General features: G+C 48.0%; 1 protein-coding gene across 6 annotated transcripts in view; it reads right to left on the bottom strand.

Annotated features, from left to right (window-relative positions):
• The window catches only part of Pacsin2 (protein kinase C and casein kinase substrate in neurons 2), a 103,902-nt gene that overhangs the window by 17,822 nt on the left and 63,850 nt on the right, over positions 1-22,230 (bottom strand). For all 6 annotated transcript variants that reach the window (XM_037197501.1, XM_028856732.2, XM_028856731.2 and 3 more), the window contains 2 exons: positions 16,543-16,681; positions 400-556 (listed from right to left, as the gene is read on the bottom strand). In XM_037197501.1, coding sequence (XP_037053396.1) covers positions 400-556; positions 16,543-16,602 — 217 coding nt within the window. In that variant the 5' untranslated portion in view covers positions 16,603-16,681. The remainder of the gene's footprint in view (positions 1-399; positions 557-16,542; positions 16,682-22,230) is intronic.

Here is a 22,230-nt window from a genome sequence, read left to right as displayed (position 1 = left end):
GCGCCCCGACACCATCCAGAGATTTCTGTGCGGGCCTGTGCGGTTTCTCTCTCGTCTCTTCCCTCCCCCAGGGTAGACTTCCTTCCTTTCTGCTGAGGAAACAGTCCTCTAGCCTACAGGCACCCCAGGCCCTCTGCAGCTGTTAGTCTCCTGTGGATGACAAGGGAGGGCAGAAACAGATCAGGGTCTTCGCAGCCAGCAGTTTGCTGTCTCCAAGGAAAGAGGACAGAAGCTCATGCAGCCTGTGCTTATTGGGTGACAGGCACAGTACTGCCCTCCCCCACGATAAAAACCACAGCGCCAGGAACTGCAAGATGCATTCCTGGCCCACTTGTGAACAATTCCTCAGGGGATGTCTGGCTAGTGAGCAGTTAGTACCCATGCCCAGGGTTACCTTACCCTTCTCCACAAGCTGCCTCCAGCGTCGGGCCCACTCAGTAAGCTGCTGTGCATATGCCTTCTCGATGCGTGCCCGCTCATGCAAACAGTTCATGAGGTCACCACACAGGCGGTGGCCATCATCAATCCGCTTCACAGTCCGTTTGTAGTTCCCAACCTGTGAGATAGAGCTTAGTATTAGGGTTAGGCACATACTCAGTGTGGCTGTCTACCTGCTAGACCCTCCAGCATGGTTAGCCTATCTGTAGCTGCTATATAAGGCAGTAGGTCCCCTGATGTTCACTCAAGGGTCATCTCGTCTCCCCACACTGATGGCTACCCCATGTTGCCAGACAAGTCCCCGTTTTATTACCAGCAGGAATAAATAAGTCAGCAAACGAGCTTCTGAGTATTAACTCCAGGTCAGGTCCTGTGGCAGAAACCAACTGGTAGATCAGGGAAAAAGGCAGATGAGCAAGGTGCAGGGCTAAAGAAAGTGGCAGGTCTTCAGGCAGATGGAGGAGCAGAGGCGGCTTCCCAGAGCAGGTAACGTGTAACTCAATCCTTACATGGTGGATTATTATCACTTTCCAATGACAGTAGTACATATGTTTCTCCACCTACTAAGTGCCTACGATGTGCCAGGCACCTTGACAGTGGCAGCAACTATCCCCCACTTGACAGATGAGGAAACTGAGGCTTAGAGTAGCTGAGAGGTGCTATGACTGCAGTCACACTGGCTGGGCTGAAGTACTCAGGTAGGACAGCCTGGATAGCAAAGCTCAGATTCTAATCTGCTTTGTCAAGGGCAAGTTTTGGCTACCCTTTCTCATATACAAGGAGAGACAGACACTAGATGAGCTGAACTAGAGATAGCTATGAAAATAGTTTCGCCCTCTGTGTGTGTGGTATATGCACACACATGTGCACATGTGGGTGGAGACCAGAAGTCAATGTCAAGCATCTTCCTTAATTGTTCTACTTTTGTTTCTTGTTGTTGCTCGTTTTATTTTTTGAAACAAGGTCTTGATGAACTTGGCACGCACACACTCATGAACTCACTCACGGATCTGGCTATATTAGCTGGCCACCAAACCCAGAGATCCTCCTGTCTCCACCTCCCAGCACGGAGTTCCAGGCGTGTGCCATCACACTCAGCTTCTTATGCGGATGCTGCAGAACTGAACTTGGGTCACCATGCCTGCCCACCAGTACTTTACCAACCGAGCTACCTCCTCAGTCTGTTTTCTCCTTCAACTATGGCCTTGAAAGGGAAGCAGCACTAAGGGGGGGGGTGTCCCACGGAGAACAGCACAGAAACAGGACTGAGTATATTCTCATTAGTTTCCTACTGATGTCTTCAAAACTCTAGCCTTCTCTTAGGTTTTCCAACGGTCTCTACCCACCGACTGACTCTCCAGTACATGTTCAGGCAGTAAGCCTCCTAGGAAGGCGTGCCTGGGCCCGCTCTGCAGAAGGGGCAACCCTCTCTGCAGGGCTGTGGTACTCCCGAGTCTCTCTTCTCCAGTGCTGAGCCAGCTAAGGGAGGAGGAGGGGTGCTGGAGATGACCTTCAAAAGGACAAACATGCCGTACTGCAGGCAGACGCAAGAGGAGGAGAGATGCTGGCTCCAGTACCTAGAAGGAAAGGCTATCCCGGGTGTCAGAGCTCTTGGCAGGCTGAGGTAATGACCTCCTCCTGCGGGACCCAGAATCCTGCTGAACAGCTAAAACCCCCAGAAGTCAGACAGCCTGGGACGACAGAGACAGAGCATGACATTGGCCACTTACTAAAGGGTGGGACTCTTGAACCCACTGTTAATCGTATACCCTCCACAGAGCCCTGCAGCCCAGGCAAAGCCTGACTCATCTCCTCAGCAAGGCTGGCAGCTCATCAACGTATAGGGCTGAAGCTGAGCTGTGACTTAATACCTCAGCTTTCCCCCTTCCTTACTACAAAAAGGAAAACAAAAACAGTCTCCACAATCCACCCTGAAACACCGACACACACTTGCTCCTCTTCCAATGGGGCTTTGTGGTCACTTAGAAGTTTACAGAAGGGGGCTGGAGAGATGTCTCAGAGGTTAAGAGCACTGGCTGCTCTTCCAGAGGTCCTGAGTTCAATTCCCAGCACCCACATGGTGGCTCACAACCATCTGTAATGAGATCTGGTGCCCTCTTCTGGCCTGCAGGCATACATGCGGACAGAACACTGTATACGTAATAAATAAATACATCTTTTTTTAAAAAAAAAAAAGAAAGAAATTTACAGAAGAAGAAAAACAAGTAACAAATCCGAGCTCAGTATCACTGGGTTGTTGGCAAGAGGAACAAAGAGACAACCTGATTGAGTCTCAGTAGCCACATGGAACCACACACAGAGACAGTTTCCATCTGTCACAGCAGTGCTCAACTGGAGATGACCAACCAGATGTGTATTTTAGCATCTGGAAACCTGCTCACCTCTTCAATATTCAAAGCCCAGAGGAAACGATTCCAGGAAAGGAAAGAAATCTGCTATGAGCCAGTAACTGTACGGGCTAATGGCCAACAGCAGCTGCAGCCATACTCAGACAGGAACTCCTGCCGCCTGAAGGACAACCTCCCAGCTCCCAGTGTGGAAAGCTGTCTCAGCAGGCGGAGAGTCTGAACTGGTCCTGGGATTGCTTCTGGGGACAGGTGGTCATCTAGCCAGGCATAGAGCAAAGGGGAGAAGGGGGACAGCATCTAACATGTTCTACCTCAGGTAAATCACCCAAAATGTAGTCAGAGACTCAGGGAGAGCCTGCGTCCCTAGTGCGACTAGAACCAGACAAGACCACTGTCAAGCTCATGTTCCCACCTGAGTTGTCTTGGTCCTGAGGTACTGCCCTCCTCAGGGCGGGTCTCAGGTGTCATGAGGAACCTAGACAGACAATACTGCCTGAGACCCCAGAGAGGCTCAGCTGTCAGGAGGCTGACCAATTGATCCCCAAATGAGAGGAGTGGATGATCTCTTGCAGGCAGTGGTCCTGGACCATGCCCCAGACTACCTTTTTCTCCTCTGGCCAGGCAACAGCCGCCCTTGTCTCTGCCACAGCCAAGCTCTCTTCCTGCACCGCCAGGCCTGGGTAGATCCAGACAACAAAAGTTTCACAATGCACAAAGCAGCTACAGCCTACATCATGTGGACCAATGGCTCTGTCCATTCATTCTTCTTTCTCTAGGCCGTCCACATAGCAGGCTTTCAATGAAAAGATGAGCAGTAAAACCACAGAGCAACTAGAAGAGTACGTAGGCCAGTACACCTCTGCAGGTTAAGGTGCACTCTTCAAACAGCAGTTCACAGGCTAAAGCTACATGGATGCACACCCACCATCCCACCCAAAACTACAGAGTTCTGTTCAGGAACAGACATCCTGAACAACTGCAGACTCTCTCCTAACTGTTATGTCTAAAGTCAACAGGGGGCGCTGGAGAGACAGCTCAGGAGACCAAGTTCAATTCCCAGCACCCACACCAGGTGTTCACAACTGAATGTAACCCCAGATCCAGGAGGATCCCCTCTGACTTCTGTGGGCACCTGCACTCAAGTATGTGTACCCACCTCCCTGCCTCCCTACCAACACACACACACACACACACACACACACACACACACACACACACACACACACACGCTCTCTCGCTCTCTCTCTCTCTCTCTCAAAAATCTGCAAGTTGAAAAGTTTTCACTAAGTCCTAGCAACCACGGAAAAAAAGACAGGGCTGCTGCAAGGAGCTCTCAGGGAGCTCTCTACACCCATAGACTAGCAAACCCAAGTGGGTGGGGGAGGAGAGAGAGCGATCTCAAGTCCAGGGCAGGGCAGGGCAGGGCAGAGCAGGGCAGAGCAAAAAGGCTCTTACTAGATAAACCAGTAGAAAACAGACTTCTGTCAACAACCAGGAGGTTCTGAAGTCATTAGGCACCAGTATGCCTGTAACTTTGGTCCATGCAGGAATTTGGTCTGGGGCTAATACCCTCACATTCCAGGCAGGTAGGAGACTATTCCCTGGGGATGACAAGCGGAGATGTGTGGCACAGAAATGAGCTGGCAGGCAGTGTAGGTCAGGGTAGACACACCAAATATTAGAAACTATATAAATCACAAATGCTTGTACACAAAGCAGGGGTAAAAGCTTCAGAAATGTGACAGTCAAACCTGCACCACTGGAAGGGAGGAAGCAAACAGGCACGAAAGGGAAGCAGAGCGGTGCAGAGCAGGACCTGACTGCCCAGCCCATAGTACCTTGCCTGAGAAAAGGCTCAGCCCGTCTTCCCCATGGATTCCTCCCTGGGGAGACCACCTGGGAGCGCTTGCATCACCTGCGCCCCTCGGCTGCTGAATCTGATTTCTCCAACCTGGCTCCTGCCACATGTTCCAGTTGGGGATCACATGTGCCCTTGAGAACATGGTGCCCATAGCCACAGTTCCTCTGAGTCACCTCAGGCACACTGGTCTTGGCCCTTAGCTGGACTAGACTCTCTTAGCAACAAGTGTCACATCCTGTCATTGTGTGTTACATCACAATGTTTGTGCTTTGCCAGGCAGGGAGTGACAGTCCCACTGTGACAACCCACCTATGCACTCTAAGTGGATGGGAATATTAGTGTCAAGGAGGATCAAGAGCTGCGTAATAGGGCCAGGCCTCACTCCTGTTTCCACTGTATTCCAATGGTACTTTGCCCCAGGAACCTCAAACTTGTATGCTACTAAGACAACTTGCCAAGGGTAACTTTGATTTTACCCTTATAATGAAGGCTCAAAAACCATACCTGCCCCCTCTCATCCCTGGAAGAGTAAGGCATCTGTGCCAAGATGCCCAGCAGAAGGCTGGCAGTGTCCCTCCAGGCATGCTCTGGAACTCAAATATCCCAACACTGATAAAGGATGCCTAGAAGCTGCAGCCTTCTCTGCTGGGTTGGGAGACACAAGAAGTGATAGGCCATTGGAGGGCGGTGCTTAATCACAGCTCTGTAGGTGGCCACAAGATGGACTCCAAGGCCTTCTGACTTTGTGTTCAAGCCCCTAGGCTCTTAGCCCTCTTCCTTCTACCATATCTCACAAGAGCAACAGTACAGGTCTGGCTCTGCCCCAAGCATGTGATGTGGCCAGGCCTCTTCTCTGCATTTCTGCCTCTTGAGCTGGAAGAGGGGGTGAGAACACAGCACTTCTGTGCCAAGTGTCCCAGAACCTCACACTGCAGGCCGGGCTTCCTTCCTGCCAGCGCTACTCTCCTAAGCTGCATAGCAGAACCCAAGTTCTTTTCTGGCTGTATCTTTATCTTGTCCACACAGGGAAGGAATGAGAAGCAGCTTAGGTGACCTCCAGAGGTCCTTCATGGTTCTGGAATCTTGAAATGGGCCATGTCTGCCACTGCCACTTGCCAGCTAACTCCAGCCAGTCAGGCATTCCTAATTCTCAGCTTCTGGTGTTCTGGCAACTCCCTCTTGCCACCCACAAACATTTAATAAACATCTGCTGTGTGCCAAGGACTATGTGAGGCACACGGTGGTGTCACAGTGAATAAATAAACCATCACTACATTAGCCTGATGGGACTTTCGGCCAGAAGAATACCATAGTTCTGGAAAGGAGTATTTATTTCTCAGGTGGTCAGAGCTGGCCTGGAGACATGTGAGGTAAGAGTGAAGGACCTCAGATTTCTGGACGCCTTGGGACTGAGGTCACGGCCCGCACAACATGACTATGCATAGCACCACTCGTCTGACATCTATCCTGCGGCTCAAGCCATCCTCGTCACCTCGTGTGGACATCTGCTACACACCAAAACACAGTGTCATTGCTTTCTATTCTTCCTGCCTGTAGACGGGGCACCCCATAATGTCTTCTCAGAGCCCACATCTGGCCAGTGCTAGATCTGGATTCTCTTTCCACATGGAGAGGCATAGGTCTGAGAAGTTGCTAGGATACTTTCCATCTTGGATACTGAAGCAGTCTAGACGCCCTTTATTCACAAGGTTCTCAACCCGGGGAATTTATAAGAACCCTTCTCATCAACAGCCCAAAAGAACTGTGTTGGCAGATGGCAATTCCAACTATTGCTGTGATGAAACACCATGACCAAAACAATTTGGAAAGGAAAGGGTCTATTTCACTTTCAGTTCCATGTCACAGTTCATCATCAAAAGCAGCGAGAGAAGGAACTCAAGCAGGGCAGGAACATGAAGACAGAAGCTGATGCAGAGACCATGAAGGTGTGCTGCTTACTGGCTTGCTCAGCCTGCTTTCTTATAGAACCCAGAACCACAGGCCCAGGGATGGCACCACCAACAATAGGTTGGTCCCCCCATGAATCACTAATTAAGAAAATGTCATCATTACTGGGGCATGCCCTGACAGGACAGCAATGCCTGTGGGTTGGTAAAGGGCAGAGATACTGCTACTCAAACTACTTCAGAATTCAGTGTTCAGACTTCTAGGGTATGGAATGTCATGCTTCTTATTTAAAAACACAGTATGCCAAGTAGGCTGGTCGCCAGGTCATGACTGCATTTTCTCCTACAATTCCCTCTTCTATATTGTTTTGCTTTCCTAAGAGCAGATGAGCTGATCAATGCGCAGAATATGCCAACCAATATATTACAACTAAAGAGAAAATAACAAAAGCACACAGATTATAACTCTTCCAAGGACAAAGTGGGTATCTAGAGGTGGGAATGGTGTCATTCCAAAGTTTAGAATTTTCTCTTATAGGACCCATATCAGGAAAGAGGTTGGAGCCATTGGCAAACAGCTAAGGAAAAGGTCCTCTCACCTCCACCCCTAATAGCAAGGAAGAGTTAGGTACCAATGCCCAGTAATTTTCAGTGTTGGCACTATTTAGAGTCAGCACGGTAAGTAAACACATGAGCAGGATAGGTGTTTGCCACTGTCTCTTGCAGCTGCCCAATTTCATCTGCTTCACTGCTGGTCTCAGCTGTCAAGGGTCTGGTGAGCCAGGCTGGGATCCAGATGGGCTGAAGTCCATCTTCTGGAAAAATACACAGGAAACCTCTCCCAATGGTAAGTAATAGGGCTGGTGACTGGCATTTACCTGTTATTAATTCTTTCCAGGTCACCAGAGGTAACCTCATAGGCCCTGACAAAGATGTTCAATGTTTATGAGTTGAAGTATTTCCCTTGTCATCTGTTTTCAAAAAAGTTAAAGTAAATAATGCCATATTAGTAATATGCTGAGGGTGAGCCTTACTCAGACCCATACACGCCCACCTCCCCATCCCCCATATCTATCAATTTGTCCTTTGAGTTGTTTGTGTGCTCTCTCCACTATAGTTTGACCTTGGGGGCTATGAGGAATCCCAGTAACATGCTGAATTTTCCATTGGAGACAAAACTGTTTAAAGGGGAGGAGAAATGAGCAGGGACAGGGCCATTATCTGTTCTTATAGTACATGGCACTCCTGCTATCACAAAACATTTGAGTGAGTAATGACATGATAGGCCTTCTCCCCCATCATTGCTGTGGCCATAAGAAAATGAGAATAAGTGTCCCTTGACATGAACATATTTATGCCTACCAATTGAAGCAATATGCAAGACATTCACTTGCCATAATGCCAGTGACTTTAGCCCCCGGGGACCGATCCCTGCTGGCTGCAAAGGACCTAAAGGGAGAAACCGGGCCCAGGCATTCCATCCTCAACCTGTTCTGTTTGATGATGAGTTAAAGTGGGAAAAGGGTGCTTAATGACCATGCAGACTGATGAATGTGACTGTGCATCGTCACCTGCATCCTGCCAGGAGGCAGCCACTAGAGGCTGTGATGTCTCATCAACAAGAGCATTTCCTTTATTTAGCATCCCCGGAAGAGTTCTGAGTTCTGATGTGATAGAAAGATAGGATGTAGTTGCTATTGTAACACAGCTTGCAAAACTAGATTACGGAAGTCACAAGAAGATGTAAATTTTAGTCTTTAGAGAAGCAGCAGGTGACCTAGGACTAAGCTGAGCACAGTCACACCGTCAGTACACAGGTTAATAGGCGAGGACTGTGTTTCATGGCTACAAGTACAATTTTCACCTCGCAGTGTTGGGGGAAACTCTCCCTGGAGTGGCCTTCCACATTTTAAACCCTTGGGCAGTAGTACTGAGTATTAGATAAGCCATTGCTCCATGGGAACTGGGTATCAGTGAATGTTCTATCTGTTCCGGGTACTGACAGGAGAAAAGCTCTTTACAGTGACTGATCTTAAAACTTGTATGGGCTTCCATAAAGGATAATGATTATCCAACCTTCCTGGGAACCAAAAATATTACTGTAATTTAATAGCTCAAGTCATATAATACTCTCCATTTTCCTGTAGCTATTTTCTGAATGACAAAAATAGGAGCACTCCAGGGACTGAGGCTTGGTCAGTATGTTTCTGTTCTACTGCTTCCTGAGCATGTGCAGTTTCTCTTTACTTAAAGGCCACTGTTCCACCCATACAGGTTTATCTGTTTTAATGGGCTTGGGAAGTAAAACAGCCCCTAGTTAGATTTCAATGTCGCAAGAACCTCTGCAAAGACACTGGCATTTATATGTCTGAGTCCTTATTTCTTGACATGCCAGGATCCCATCATCCAGAGGGAATTCTTTATTGACCTAGCACCCTCTATGGCTCTGCTGTGGCTACATCATAATCAAGTTCATGCACAGCATGCCAGCCACCTCAGCGTGCTGCACTTTCTTTTCCATGGAACTTGGTACTTGAGCCAGAAATTTAGTCAAAGGCTCAGCGGGTCCTTGTCTTAAATCTTTGAAATTTGCTGTGTCCCCTGAAGAAGGCACAGCCTTCCAAGCTCTTAGGGCACACAGAAGAACTTGGTCAAAATACAGAGGAGGTCCAAGAGCCTGCTCAGCAGATGATGAGAATGCTCCTTGCCCCGTAACATCTCCACATTCAATGCTACACCTGAGTTTCGAGTTCTCTCAGTCTGACGTTCACATCGATCATAATAATGTACCTTCTAAATAAAATAAAAATTAAAAAAAAAAATCCTGAGGGCTCATACATGCTCAGGCCATCTGTTTATAATCCTCTGATGTGTTTAAATTTATGCTTATGGATTCTAATAATCAAATTACATATGGAGACCAACACCCGTCATATGGATAAGCAGTCCGAAACTGCTGAATGGTTTAAGGTCATGTGGATACCATGCTAAAGGTCTCGGTGGGGTAGGATTTCCATTCACTGGAAAACCAGAGACTCTGAGTCGCTCGTTCCTCCAGCAATCATCACAACTAGCACACAGCTGTGAGAAAGGACTCAAATGTGGTGGCAGCTCAGATTCTCCATTTTCTAAGCTATAGTGTTCAAGCAATGCATTTAAAGAAGGACGGAAAGAACATGGAGCTGAGAGGCCTTCTTGCCAGAAGTGCCCTCTTCTGTGACACAGCAAGAATTTCTATCAGGGGGCTGCAGAGATGGCTCAGTGGCTAAGAGCACTGACTGCTCTTCCAGAGGACCTGAGTTCAGTTCCCAGCAACCACATGGCAGCTCACAACTGTCTGTAATTCCAGTTCCAGGGGACCCGACACCCATGGCAAAACACCAATGCACATAAAATAAAACTAAATAATTTGGGCTGGAGAGATGGCTCAGAGGTTAAGAGCACTGACTGCTCTTCCAAAGGTCCTAAGTTCAATTCCCGGCACCCACATGGTGGCTCACAACCATCTATGAGATCCGGTGTCCTCTTCTGGCATGCAGGCATACATGCAAACAGAATAATGTATACATAATAAATAAATAAATCTTAAAAAAATTCTATCAGTGCCATCTTAATTTCCTCCCTGTTCTCTTTCTTTTTTACTGTCCTTATCTCTACCTGCTACTAGAAAAGCCATAATAATAGGATAGAAAGATTCAGACAAGGAACATCCAGTCCTAACTTCCTTTCTCTGTGCATTATTCAAAGCTCTCTGCCACAGTTCTAGATCAAAAAAAAAAAAAAAAAAAACCTCTATAGAAAACCAAGGATTTGCTGGGTGTGATGGCACATGCCTTTAATCCAAGCACTGAGTTCTAGGCCAGCCAGGGCTACACACAAAGAAACCCTGTCCTGGAATCACCCCTCCCCACCCACCAAAAACAAAAGACCAAGGATTTATCTGTAGAAACTCAGACCGAATCTTTCCTAACTCAAGCAGCATGTGTACTTCCACTCCATTCTCTTTTAGCAGGCACTTTACTACCTCTGTTTGAGTCACTCTCTGACCCGACAGCAAATTACCATCTGTGCCTCGACAAGACAGCAATGGCCACGGGTCGGTAAAAGGTGCAGAGATAAACCGCTCCGGAGACCGTTTCAGAGAACTGTGTCTGCTTTATTGCATGTGAGCAAAAAAGCACGTATATGGAAGCCTACAGACTGTGACTGGTTAGCACATTACCTCAGATTGGACAGTGAGCGCTCACACCACCAGGATCTCTACTTGGAAGAAGCAATTTAAAGAAGAGTGGACGACTCATGCTACTTCATAATCAAGTGTTCTGACTTCTGGGGCATGGTGTGCCATGCTTCTTATTTAGAAGTGCAGCATGCCAAGAAGGCTGGCTGCCAGGTCATGCCTGCATTTTCTCATACAAGAAAATGCCCTACAGCATATTCACCTACAGCCCTATCTTATGGAGGCATTTTCTTAATTGATGTTCTCTCCTCACAGATGCCTTTGGTTTGTGTCAAGTTCACATAAACTAGCCAGCACATCCATGAAGGGAACAAGCCACTCCTCAGCTTCCACACTGGGAGAAGAGAAGGGAGGGCACACGCTAACAGGGCTCTGCTGGTCCCTTGCTGCAGCCTACAAAGTCTTTAGTGACATCCGGAGCCTGAGTATTTGACCCCAAACCCACAGTATCTCAGCGAGGCCAGGAGGATTGCAGGACAGTCTTTCTTCTGAAGACTACCACCGGAAGGAACATCACTCCCTGTCACAGATGCAACACTGTACACACCTACAGGACCTCCGGTAAAGCACAAGGCCTCCATCTCATCAACTTCCTATGACCCATCACACCCTACTCTGATCCTTCCAACAGGGAGGGATGAGTCCTCTGGTCTTCCGTTCCTATCATCTTCATTGATCTTTGGGTTTTTAACTCTGGCACTTGTGCTGAAAGAAAGCAAAACATAAGGAGTACGTACCTCTAGAAAACTTTCATGTCTACGTCTTGCTTTTCAGATGCCAGATAGTGCTCTCACCCTCATTTCTACAGGGTTCTTCCACTCTCACGCTGGACTTTGTCCAATTTCCAATGTGCCTCCACTTTGGAGCAGAGAACCTAGGACACCTTGGTAGGACGTCCCCCTGAACCACTGGCCTGCATCACACCTCACTGGGCTCCCCAACTGCATAGGATGGTGCTCCTTGCTGCAGAGCCCTAAGAGGGCCCAAGGCTGAAGCTTATGCCTGGGTCTGCGGGTGCCCCTACTGCTTTACAAACAGGCAGCTTCTATCCCAGCATGACAAAGCCTAGGACCTCACTCCTGTCCCAGATCCTGGTGTTTAGTAACAGCCCCACACTGGCTGCTGCCATCCTGTTTCTGGAATTGGTCTTCAGAGGAAGGGGAAGAAAATGGGGTTCACTACTCAGCAAAGGAAAGGAAAGGAAATGGGGTTCACTGCCCAGTAAAGGCATCCCTTGCTCTGATTGTTTAAAAGTACAAACACAAGAGAACAACTTTAAGGGTAACTGAATTATCAATCTTTAATCAAATGTTTAACCTGACAGACTTAAAAGTGGATAAAGTAGAACCCCCTAACTCTAAGTTGTTGAATCCCAACTCCAAAAGCAAAACACATTAAATAACAGGGAGGAAGGATGTATTTAAACAAACCTATTTTCAATTTTTTTTTACATTTATTATTTATTTATTGGGGGAGGGTTATGTATGTGCATCTACTCTTGTGTGTTTTTTTGTGTGTGTGTGTGTGTGTGTGTGTGTGTGTTTGTACCTGTGCCTACAGAGGCCAGAAAAGGGCTCTGGATTCCTGGAGTCAAGAGGTACAGATGGTTACCCAGCATGGATGCTGGGACCTGAACTTGAGTCCTTTGGAACAGCAGCCAGTGTTCTTAACCACTGAACTTCAGCCCCAATGAACCTATTCTTTTGTTTTTTGTTTGCTTTGTTTTGTTTTTCAAGACAAGGTTTCTCTGTAGCTTTGGAGCCTGTCCTGGAACTCACTCTGTAGACCAAGCTGGTCTTGAACTCACAGAGATCCACCTGTCTCTGCTCCCCCCCCCCACCCCCAGTGCTGGGATTAAAGGAGTGTGCCACCACCGCCCAGCTCCAATGAAGCTCCTCTTAACAGAGCTTCTCCACAAGGCTGCTGGCCCAGTTGGCTGCACCCCATGTCCTCAGTGCATGTAGTGTGCACTGGACAGAGAAGGAAGGCAGGTCCTTAGTGCCTCATAGGCATCTGTGTCCATAACATGGACCAGATCTGCACACCACTACCCCCAAGGTCCCTCCTTGAACTCCAGGCTTCCACAGAGGCGTGAACCCTTGTTCATCCTTCAGCACACAGCCTAGAAAATGGTAAGAATGAGTGAGCCACAGCTGCCACCAGCTGGCATGGTAAGGTTCTCTTCCTGGTATTAAGTTCTCACTGAAGACCAGCAGCTCTTAGGAGAAACCCACAAACACTCCAGTGTAAGAGGGATGGACACCCTCAGAGTTCTGTGACCCCAGGGATCCAAGTCAAGAGCCATGTGGAAACAAGTCAGCCTGTCATAAACAGCCAAGTGCCCTGGAAGGAAATCAACAGACTGACAAGTGGGATTAGGGTTGGGCTAGTCGTCCCTCTAGGTACTCATACTCCCAGTCCCTTTACTCCAACCCTGGTGTGATCCACTCTGGCCCTGGTCCCTCATGTCCAAGCCTGGTTTACAGTTTTCACTGTCTGCCCTCTCAGGCTGTTTCTGGCCACCCAGCTCCCTTCCAGCTCTGCAAGCCCAATCCAACATTTGTCCTCAAAGTCGCAGGGAGCCAGGATACTATGAGGAATCAATACCAAAGACCACTGAAATTCTACAACTCCATGTAGAAAAGTGTGCCTCCAACAGCTTAATCAAGTGACTGAAATCCAAAGAAAAAACAAAGGGAGGATGAGCTGCCTAACTTGCAACTGAGGGAGCCCTCCTATCCCCCCAAACGAGGCTGTCTGGCATTCAGAGCCGTGGCTAGACAGTGAAGAGACTTGTCAGCAACAAGATGGAGCCTACTTGCCCTGAGGTCCCCATCTCTGCGTGTGCACTGCTCATGTATGCAGTTGAGAAGCAGGGAATGCAGAGATACTATGGCTTGGGAGGTCCTGGCCCTGCCCCTGAAGAGCCCTGTGAAGCTAGGGATCCAGGTATCCGAGATACACCAGACAGCAGCAGCAGTGAGGAAGCACCCGGCACTAGTAACCTATCCTAATCAGAGAAACACTATCACAGACTGGGCATCATGATCTGTGGCCATGCACACTCCACTCTGTATCAGAGGACATGACTAGATTACTCTGACATTAGCAATGAGTAAGCGCATGGCTGACAATGGTACACACACAGAAGGCCTGGTCCTGGGACCAAAACGGGACCTTCTGTCAGGTGACACTTAGCCAAAACACACTACCCAGCAAGCACCCTGCAGTCTCTAGAGGGGCAGGTAAACTTCCAGGCAGGCCTGGAAGTGGCTGCAGTTGCCGTACCTTACCGTGTCTACTAAGCATGTGGACTAGCCAGTGGTCTAAAAGCCAGCATCGGCTTGCTGAAAATGGCAGTTCTCAGCTACCAGACTCGGGTTCCTAGAGAGGACGTGCCATGCTCCTTGAAGATCTTCAGTCATTTATATCTGAGCGCCTGCCACCACCAGGCCCCCAACTACAAAGGCCCTCCATGTACCCACCATGCCCAGCTCTAGGTGCTGGCAACACAAGGCAAACAGGGTTACTCTGACTCCACTAAGCTACAGAACAACAGGCGCCAACAGGTACTGAGAGCTGGCCCAAGAGCACTGTGACAAGCACTATCTTTGTGTCTTCATCTCCACGTCTCATTTGTCTCTGCTTCTACACAGGAAAGCAGCAACCCCTCAGAGAGTGTGGAGGAACAAGGCTTTTCGGGACAGAGTTCCAGGAGACCACAAGCAGGGCAGACACACAGGTCCTGTATCCTGGTGCCCACATCCCAGCCCTGCCATGTTCTACTCTGAAAGTCAGCAGTTCTAACCCATCTGGAGCTTGTTTTCCTACCCAGCTGAGCTTGTAAGCAGAGCTCACACCAGGGAGGCAGCTGTGAGGACTGAAAGCAAGCTCGGGCAGTCACTCGTGATTTCGAATGTTCTGTGGTAGTGTGACGCGCGCGCTTGGCTGCAGAAAAGCACAGAGGTCCTAACAGTTTCTGTGTGTATGGCTGGTGGGCTGTCAGAATGGATGCAGCCTGCTGCAGGAAACACAGAGGCACAGACAACCCAGCTTCATGGGTGCTTTTGTAACACTAGTGGGGCCACAGCTTCTCTAAGGCCATCTTCTCTCACCAAGAGGGGCCCGCCTGCCTGCCCACACACCTGTATCTGCAGGGGCAGAGGGCAAGTGCCAGCCCAGCCTTGCTCCAGATGATGTCTACAGCCACAGCTCTAAGGCAGCTCCCCCTAGTTTTGCTCCAACCCCTCCAACATACCCTGCTGTTGAGCAGCTGGCAACATGTCTGTCCCTGTGACCCTTGCTGCCTTAAAAGTTTCCAGGGCAGAGGTGCCTCTTGCCATCCAGATTCCAGTTTCCGCCTCCATCCATACAAGACAGCTGCGGCCAGCAGTCTGAGAAAAGCATACCTGCTCTCCTTCTTCACTTCCACACACTCTGCACCTGTAGGAGCAGCTCCCTAAGTCTCCAGACTTGTTCTCTACACGCCCTGCCATATCCTCACAGGATCTCACACGTATCTGCTCGGTAACACATATCCAGTTCTCTTTTGTTCTGGGGCCAGGATTTTGCCAGGTTGTCCAGCCTGGTCTCCCACTCCTGAGCTGAAGGAATCTTCTGGCCTCAGCCTTCCCAGTGCCAGGGACTATGGGCATATAACCACTGCATCTAGCTAAGTAGATCCTTTTAACAGAATAAAACATTTAGCTACAAGCCAATCACAGTCCTCTCACTCGGAACACAGGAAATAAAAGTGCTAGTGAAGTCTGAGCTCGGCTACCCTTTAAACCTGGGGCATGAGTGATCACTTATTTCCTTTAGTTTGTAACAGATGACAGTTTTTTAGACATGCTAGCCCCAGCTAACATGAGTGCACACTCGCCTTTCCCTCCTCTGGAGCCTCCTGTCAAGAAGGTACCCACACAGTGCTGCAGACTCCACTCATCTGGCAGCCTCTCTAGGGGGCCAGAATTAGCAGCCCCCTTTTACTCTAAGGCCCAAGGTCACACAGTCAGAGACAGCACAACTGGGGTCAGAGCTGACACACCACCAGCGGAAAGCCCAGCTCCTCACCCTGTCCACGCAGCCCAAAAGGAAAAGAAAGTTGCAGGGGTTTTTCCTGTGGGTAAATATGGTCCAGTCTTGAGTTTCTGGGCTGGAGTAGAACTCAGTGAGGATCCCTGCCTAGCACGCATGAGGTGCAGAATCTCATTCCTAAGCCACCACCACCAGAAAGAAGACAGTTGGCTTTTCTTTAACTAGTGGACAGGAAAAACAAGTGGGCTGGGGGAGAGTAACTTCCGAAAACAAAACCAGTCACAAGATAACTTCATCAGGAAGGGAGTTCCCAAGACACAGGCTGGCAGGCAGATGCTCCACCAAGATCCTGGCCCTTTGTGTAGCCCTCTGACCGCTTGCCTGAACTTGGCAAAACAATGTCTTATCATGGCCACTCCTGTGTAAGAGCTGCCTGTGAGACTGAGCTGCTAACTACTGTGTGTTGTTGCCTGTCACACGGGGGTAGACACCCAAGAACATTGCAGGGCAAACCATCAAGACCTGTCACAAACACACCTCAGCTTGTGAGGGATCCACTGAGGGCTGGAGCACTCCTAACCTCCCTATCTCTGCCACCACCCACTGGATGGTTTTGAGTTACGTTCCTCTCCCCGACTCTACTAAAACCACAACGGTACACTGGACGCCGGCAACTGGGCTCTGCATTACCTCCCAGAAGCTGTCACTGGACACTTCCACTCCCACAGACTCGTCGTAGGTGATAGACATTTCTGCAGAGGATGAGGGGATGGCAGCAGATACTCTGGTTCAGGGATCCACTTCAGATGCTCAAAACCTGCAGAGAGACCTAGGAGAGACAAACACAGATGGTTGTAGTTTTCCCATTCCAGGACAAAAAGCGAGGCATCTCAATTGAATGCACGGCACCAACCTCAGCATATTGGTCTCTCCTCCCCTGCCACAGGCCAGCTTCTCTTCCCTGTCCTACCACTCGAGTCTCAGCTCACTGAGACTGAGGTTTGCACGAACCTCCCAGAGATGCCCCAGGAGCTCAGCTGACTCTTGTGACAGCACAGAAGCTCTTCTGAGAGCCATCCAGCCTTCGTCAAATAAGGAGGGGGTGGCTTCCCCACACTGCACCAACTGTCAACTTGACTACATCTGAAATTAGCTAAAATCCAAGGGGCTGGGCGCACTTGGAGTGATTTCTTTTTTCTTAATTACATCTTCTCAAGTCGGAAGATCTACCTTTAACCCGGGTCTTCTGAGGTGGAAGATCCACCTTTAATCTAGAACACACGTTTGGCTACATAAGGACATGGAAAGGGGGCTTTTGCTCTCTGCCTATCTGCCACTGCTCTCACTGGCAAGTCCATCCCTTCACTGACGTCAGAGCCTACCTCTTTGGGATTCCAGTGTATACTCAAGACCAGCCTCATGGACCAAACAACTACTGGATTCTTGGGAGATACTATTGTTGGACCAGTCTGTAAGTCACTCTAATAAATTCTATCAGTTCTGTTCCTCTAGAGACCCCTGACTAATATAGTTAGCGAGGACAAACAAGAGTTACTTGGCACACATCTGACATATTAAAGTGTCCACCCTGCAAGCTCCCCAAAGACAGCGAGAAACACTAAGGACTGGAACTGGTTTTTGTTGCTGTTGTTAGTTATTGCTTCTGGGACGAGCATTTTCGTGGAGGCTGTCAGCTTCCCTTACTCAGGGAGGAGTGGTGGTCACCTGCTGCGAGGGAGCCTTGTGCCCTTCATGCATTCACTTAGTTCAGTCCTGACTAATAACTATGGGGCAGCAGTCATCCCACGCCCCATTAGAGCAGGGAAATGGGCACAGAAAGGGCAAGGAGTTTGTCTAGCCTGGGAATGGAGGACAGCCTGGATGATACTAACTGTGGGGTGCTGTGCCCTCAGGAGCTAGCTAAGCCCTCTCCTCAGACACAGCTGTGAGTCTTAACCCTCCTGGTGGTCTGAGCAGTAGCTCACACTGTGAATCTGACGGATGATTCTCTCAACAAGGCCTTGTGTAACATGCACATATTGCCCCATACATTACCTTCTTATTCTTTCATGCTGTCATTTATCACATATTCTTGATCATTTAAAAATATTTCACTTTTATTTGAGGGAGAGAATGTGCATACATGAGTCCAAATGCCCATTCTCTGAGCCATCTCTCTGACCCCAGTTATTCTTCTAGCATGTCCTGTGCATCTCCAAACACAACCTTTCAATTTGTTTCTTTAGTTTCACCAAACAACAAGGTCTGCTGGCCAGGCCTGAACCGAATCTGATGCGCTGAGACCCTGACCTAGGATTCCTATGGCTTCTCAGCAGTGACAGTCCTTTGTATAGTTCCCTTGCATAACAGAGTGCTAGGCTAGGCCTTGAATATTTTCAGTGCTCTAAGTAGACTCTTTAGTGGTTTTTCTATTTTAGCTGATAATTGTCAATAAATAGAAAATGACCTACCTACCTTCCTTCCTTTCTCTTGTTTTGAGACAGGGTCTCACTATGTAGCCCTGGCTGGCCTGAAACTTGCTACGCACAGACAGGCTGGCCTTAAAAATCACAGAGATCTGCCTATCTCTGGAAAAAAGACATGTGCCACCAGGCCAAGAAGGAAAAGATTTTCTATAAACACCATAAATCCAGCCACTTTACATTTACTATATATACATCTGCTTGGACTGTATCTATACATCATATATACACACATTATTATACATCATATGTATGCATCATATATAGACTACATTTATATATACATATACACACACCATATATAGATACACAAAAAAAAAAAAAAAATACAAATATAACAATATATATATAGATTACATTTATATATACATATACACACATACCATATAGATACACACATATATACATACATACATCATATATAAACACTTTATCTACACATATGCATACACACATATCATATATAGACTATATACACATATATGTATACATACATATATATCACATATATAGAGTATATCTACACACCACAGTCCCACAGTCCCAGCTTATCTCCTCCTCTCTGTGGCTTTTCTTTTTCTTGCCTTAGTACACTGGAGAGGACTTCCAAAGACCAATCTTTCAACACTTCAGCACCGAGGACAAGTGTGCCTTGAGTAGAGAATGCTGGTTTGGCAGATGCAAAGCCCTGGGTTCAACCCCAACACAAAATGAAAACTAAGTATCTGCCATCACCTCTGGCTTCAGTTTTCATTCCTTTTCTAGCTCCTGGGAGTGAATGTTCACTGCTTTAATCTGCAGACTTTCTCTTTTCTAAAATACACATGGAGAGCAAGAGTCCCTCCACATAGCATGGGCAGCTGGCAAGGGTGCACGGGCAGGTGGCTCAGGGGCACAGGCAGCAGGGCTTCCTGTCCACATGGGTGGTCAAAATGGGTGAGGACAAAGAAATCTCATCTCTGGACATCTGTAACTGGTGATGGCACTTGAGTGACAGAATCAGCGCTCAGGCTTCCGGATCACACAGGAGCATTCTGCAGCGCTGATGGCGGCTCTCCTTCATTACCAGATACCGTTGGCAGGTCTCATTTATTCACCCGATAAATAAGATTCTAAGTCTCAAGCCAGGCGGGGTGGTGCACGCCTTTAATCCCAGCACCCAGGAGACAGAAGTAGGTGGATCTCTGTGAGTTTGAGGCCAGCCTGGTCTACAAAGCAAGTTTCAGGACAGCTAGGGCTGTTACACAGAGAAGCCTTGTCTCAGGGTTGGGGGAGGGGGGAAGATTCAAAGTCACAAGAATAGACCAGTGCCAAGGATACAAACAGCCCATGGGCTACACCTCAATTCTCTTAAATAAAATTCAGACATAAACTGCATGTGGTGCTGTGTGCCTAACCCCAGGCCTCTCAGGAAACTAAGTAGAAGGATTCCCTGGATCCAGAGACTTAATGTTAGCCTAGGCAACATAGTAAGACCCTGTTCGATATGTAAGTACATAAATAAATAGTAATATAGTATTAATTCTAGCCTAGGCTAGAATGGGAGCTAAGTAAAGGACTAGACATTAAGTTTGGTTAAATGCACACAGAAGAAATACGTGGCCTTTTGATGCTGTAAGTGAAATTAAACTGGCAATTATTGATAAACACTAAACTGAAATCTAAGGATGTGGGCTAGAGAGTCGGCAAGCAGCTAAGAGCACTGGCTGTTCTTCAAGAGGACCTGGGTTTGACTCTCAGCACCCACATGGTGGCTCACAACTGTCTTTAACTCCAGCTCCAAAGGATCCAACACCTTTTTCTGCACAAACATACACATGAAGGCAAAACACTAATACACAGTAAAAAAAAAAAAAACCTAAGGATGTTACATATTTATACAAGATAAGTATATTTATACAAATAAAGCTACATATTTATGCAAGACAAGAAAAAGAGCATGGTGGTTTGAATTTGTATAGCTTCCATAAGCTGTATGTTTGAACACTTGGTTTCCAGTTGGTGGAACTGTTTGGGAAGGATTAGGTGTGGCCTTGTTGAAGAAGGTGTTTTACTAGTGGTAGATTTTGAAGTTTCAAAAGACTTCTGTGACTCCCAGTGTTCTCTCTGTCCTTTGGTTGTGGATCAAGAAGTGAGCTCTCAGCCTGGCAATGGTGGCACACCCCTTTAATCCTAACACCCAGGAGGTAGAGGCAGGAGGATTTCTGTGAATTTGACTCCAGCCTAGTCTACATAGACCAACACTACACAGACGGGTAACTGAGGACACCTAAAGCTGCACAGAAACAGCTCTAAGGTAAAAGCAGAGGGCACAGGATGTAACCATACTCCAAGAGAAAAGCGTTTCCAGTACAAAACTCTGGCTTTCTCGTCTAGTATGGACCCTAATATGAGAGCATTCCCTCCTGGGTGAGAACCAGCTACCAACAAGGACAGATAGATAGATTGCATCCAAAAAAAGCCACATTCAACCCCATAGACAGTCGAAGACCATCAAGGAAGGAACTAGAAGAGCTGCCTGATGATGTCACATAGGTGTTCAGTCACTAAGTCATGGCTAATTTATGCTCCCAAAGAAGGCTCTTTTTCTGGAAGCTGCCACATTTGTGTCAAATATAGCAAGCCTGGTAAGAACATGGAGCTGCCATGTTCTGCACACCTTTTAGTACCAGCAGGTAGTCTATGCTGAGCTTTAGACAGGTTTCTTGTTCCTTAAAACCCCTACACACATATGCTACTACCACCATTTTACAGGCAGGCAAGTGAGTACCCAGGATTCAAACCACTGGTCCAACCCCTAATGTGGTTGAAGGTTTGCCACTCAGCTGGGAGTTGCAATCACTGGGAGAACTCTGATGACATCAAAGGATTAATCCCCCCAAAACTGTTCTGTTGTGTAAGATTGAGAACATAACGGCATCACTGGGAGGTGGGCCTACTTGGAGGAAGGTCACTGGGAACATGCCCCTATGGAGACGAGCAGCTTTGCTCCACCACACCCTTATGCTGTGATGCTCTGGCCCGCCACAATGGAGTCATGGCCACGAACAGAAGAAACCCTGAGCCCAAACATTTACTCCCCTTACACTGTTTTCTCAGGTATCTGTCACAGTGGCAGACTCAAGGAGGGGATGAAAACAAAACGAAACCCTAACACAGTCCAGCATGTGGCAAAGTTCACTCCACAATGTCTGCTGCACCCCCCCACCCCCGTCCTGCTCAGACTCAGCTTGCTGCAAGCCTGGGAGGCCACTCCTTCAGAAAGAGGCTGCAGCTTCGGGCTTCCCTACTGACAGTGATCTCGGAAGCATGTGCCCTCTCATGATTCACAGCCCTCCTCTGTGGGGCAGGATGCAGCATACCACCTCCTGAGGCATTACGAAGCTCAGGTGGGCTTTAAGGTATGGTTGAGTGGTAGAGTGAGGTCCTAGATTCAGGGGGACACTGGTGATAACAATTATTAAAGAACTCTGGAAAAGCACAAAATGACAAGCCAGCCATCACTGTTCTTTCTAAAGATGGGCTGGGCCTGGCACATGGTTTATGCAGTTCACACAGTCTGGCCTCAGAAACTGACTGCTGACTTCTTCCTAAAGAAACTGAGTTCTAATGCTCGAGCAGAATCATTCAGAGAGTTCTGAGAACTCCCCAGTGCTGTTGGGGAGGGAGACGGTTAGTTACTCTAATAATTCAATGTTTTGGTTTTTTTTTTTTTAAGATTTATTTGTTTATTATGTATACAATGTTCTGCCTGCATGTATGTCTACAGGCCAGAAGAGGGCACTATAGATGGTTGTGAGCCACCATGTGGTTGCTGGGGATTGAACTCAGGACCTCTGGAAGAGCAGTCACTGCTCTTAACCTCTGAGCCATCTCTCCAGCCCCTAATAATTCA

Source organism: Peromyscus leucopus, chromosome 20, assembly GCF_004664715.2.
Source record: "Peromyscus leucopus breed LL Stock chromosome 20, UCI_PerLeu_2.1, whole genome shotgun sequence".
Classification (NCBI taxonomy): Eukaryota; Metazoa; Chordata; class Mammalia; order Rodentia; family Cricetidae; genus Peromyscus; species Peromyscus leucopus.
The sequence above is the reverse complement of the archived record's forward strand: the minus strand, read 5'-3'. Positions and strand labels throughout refer to the sequence as shown.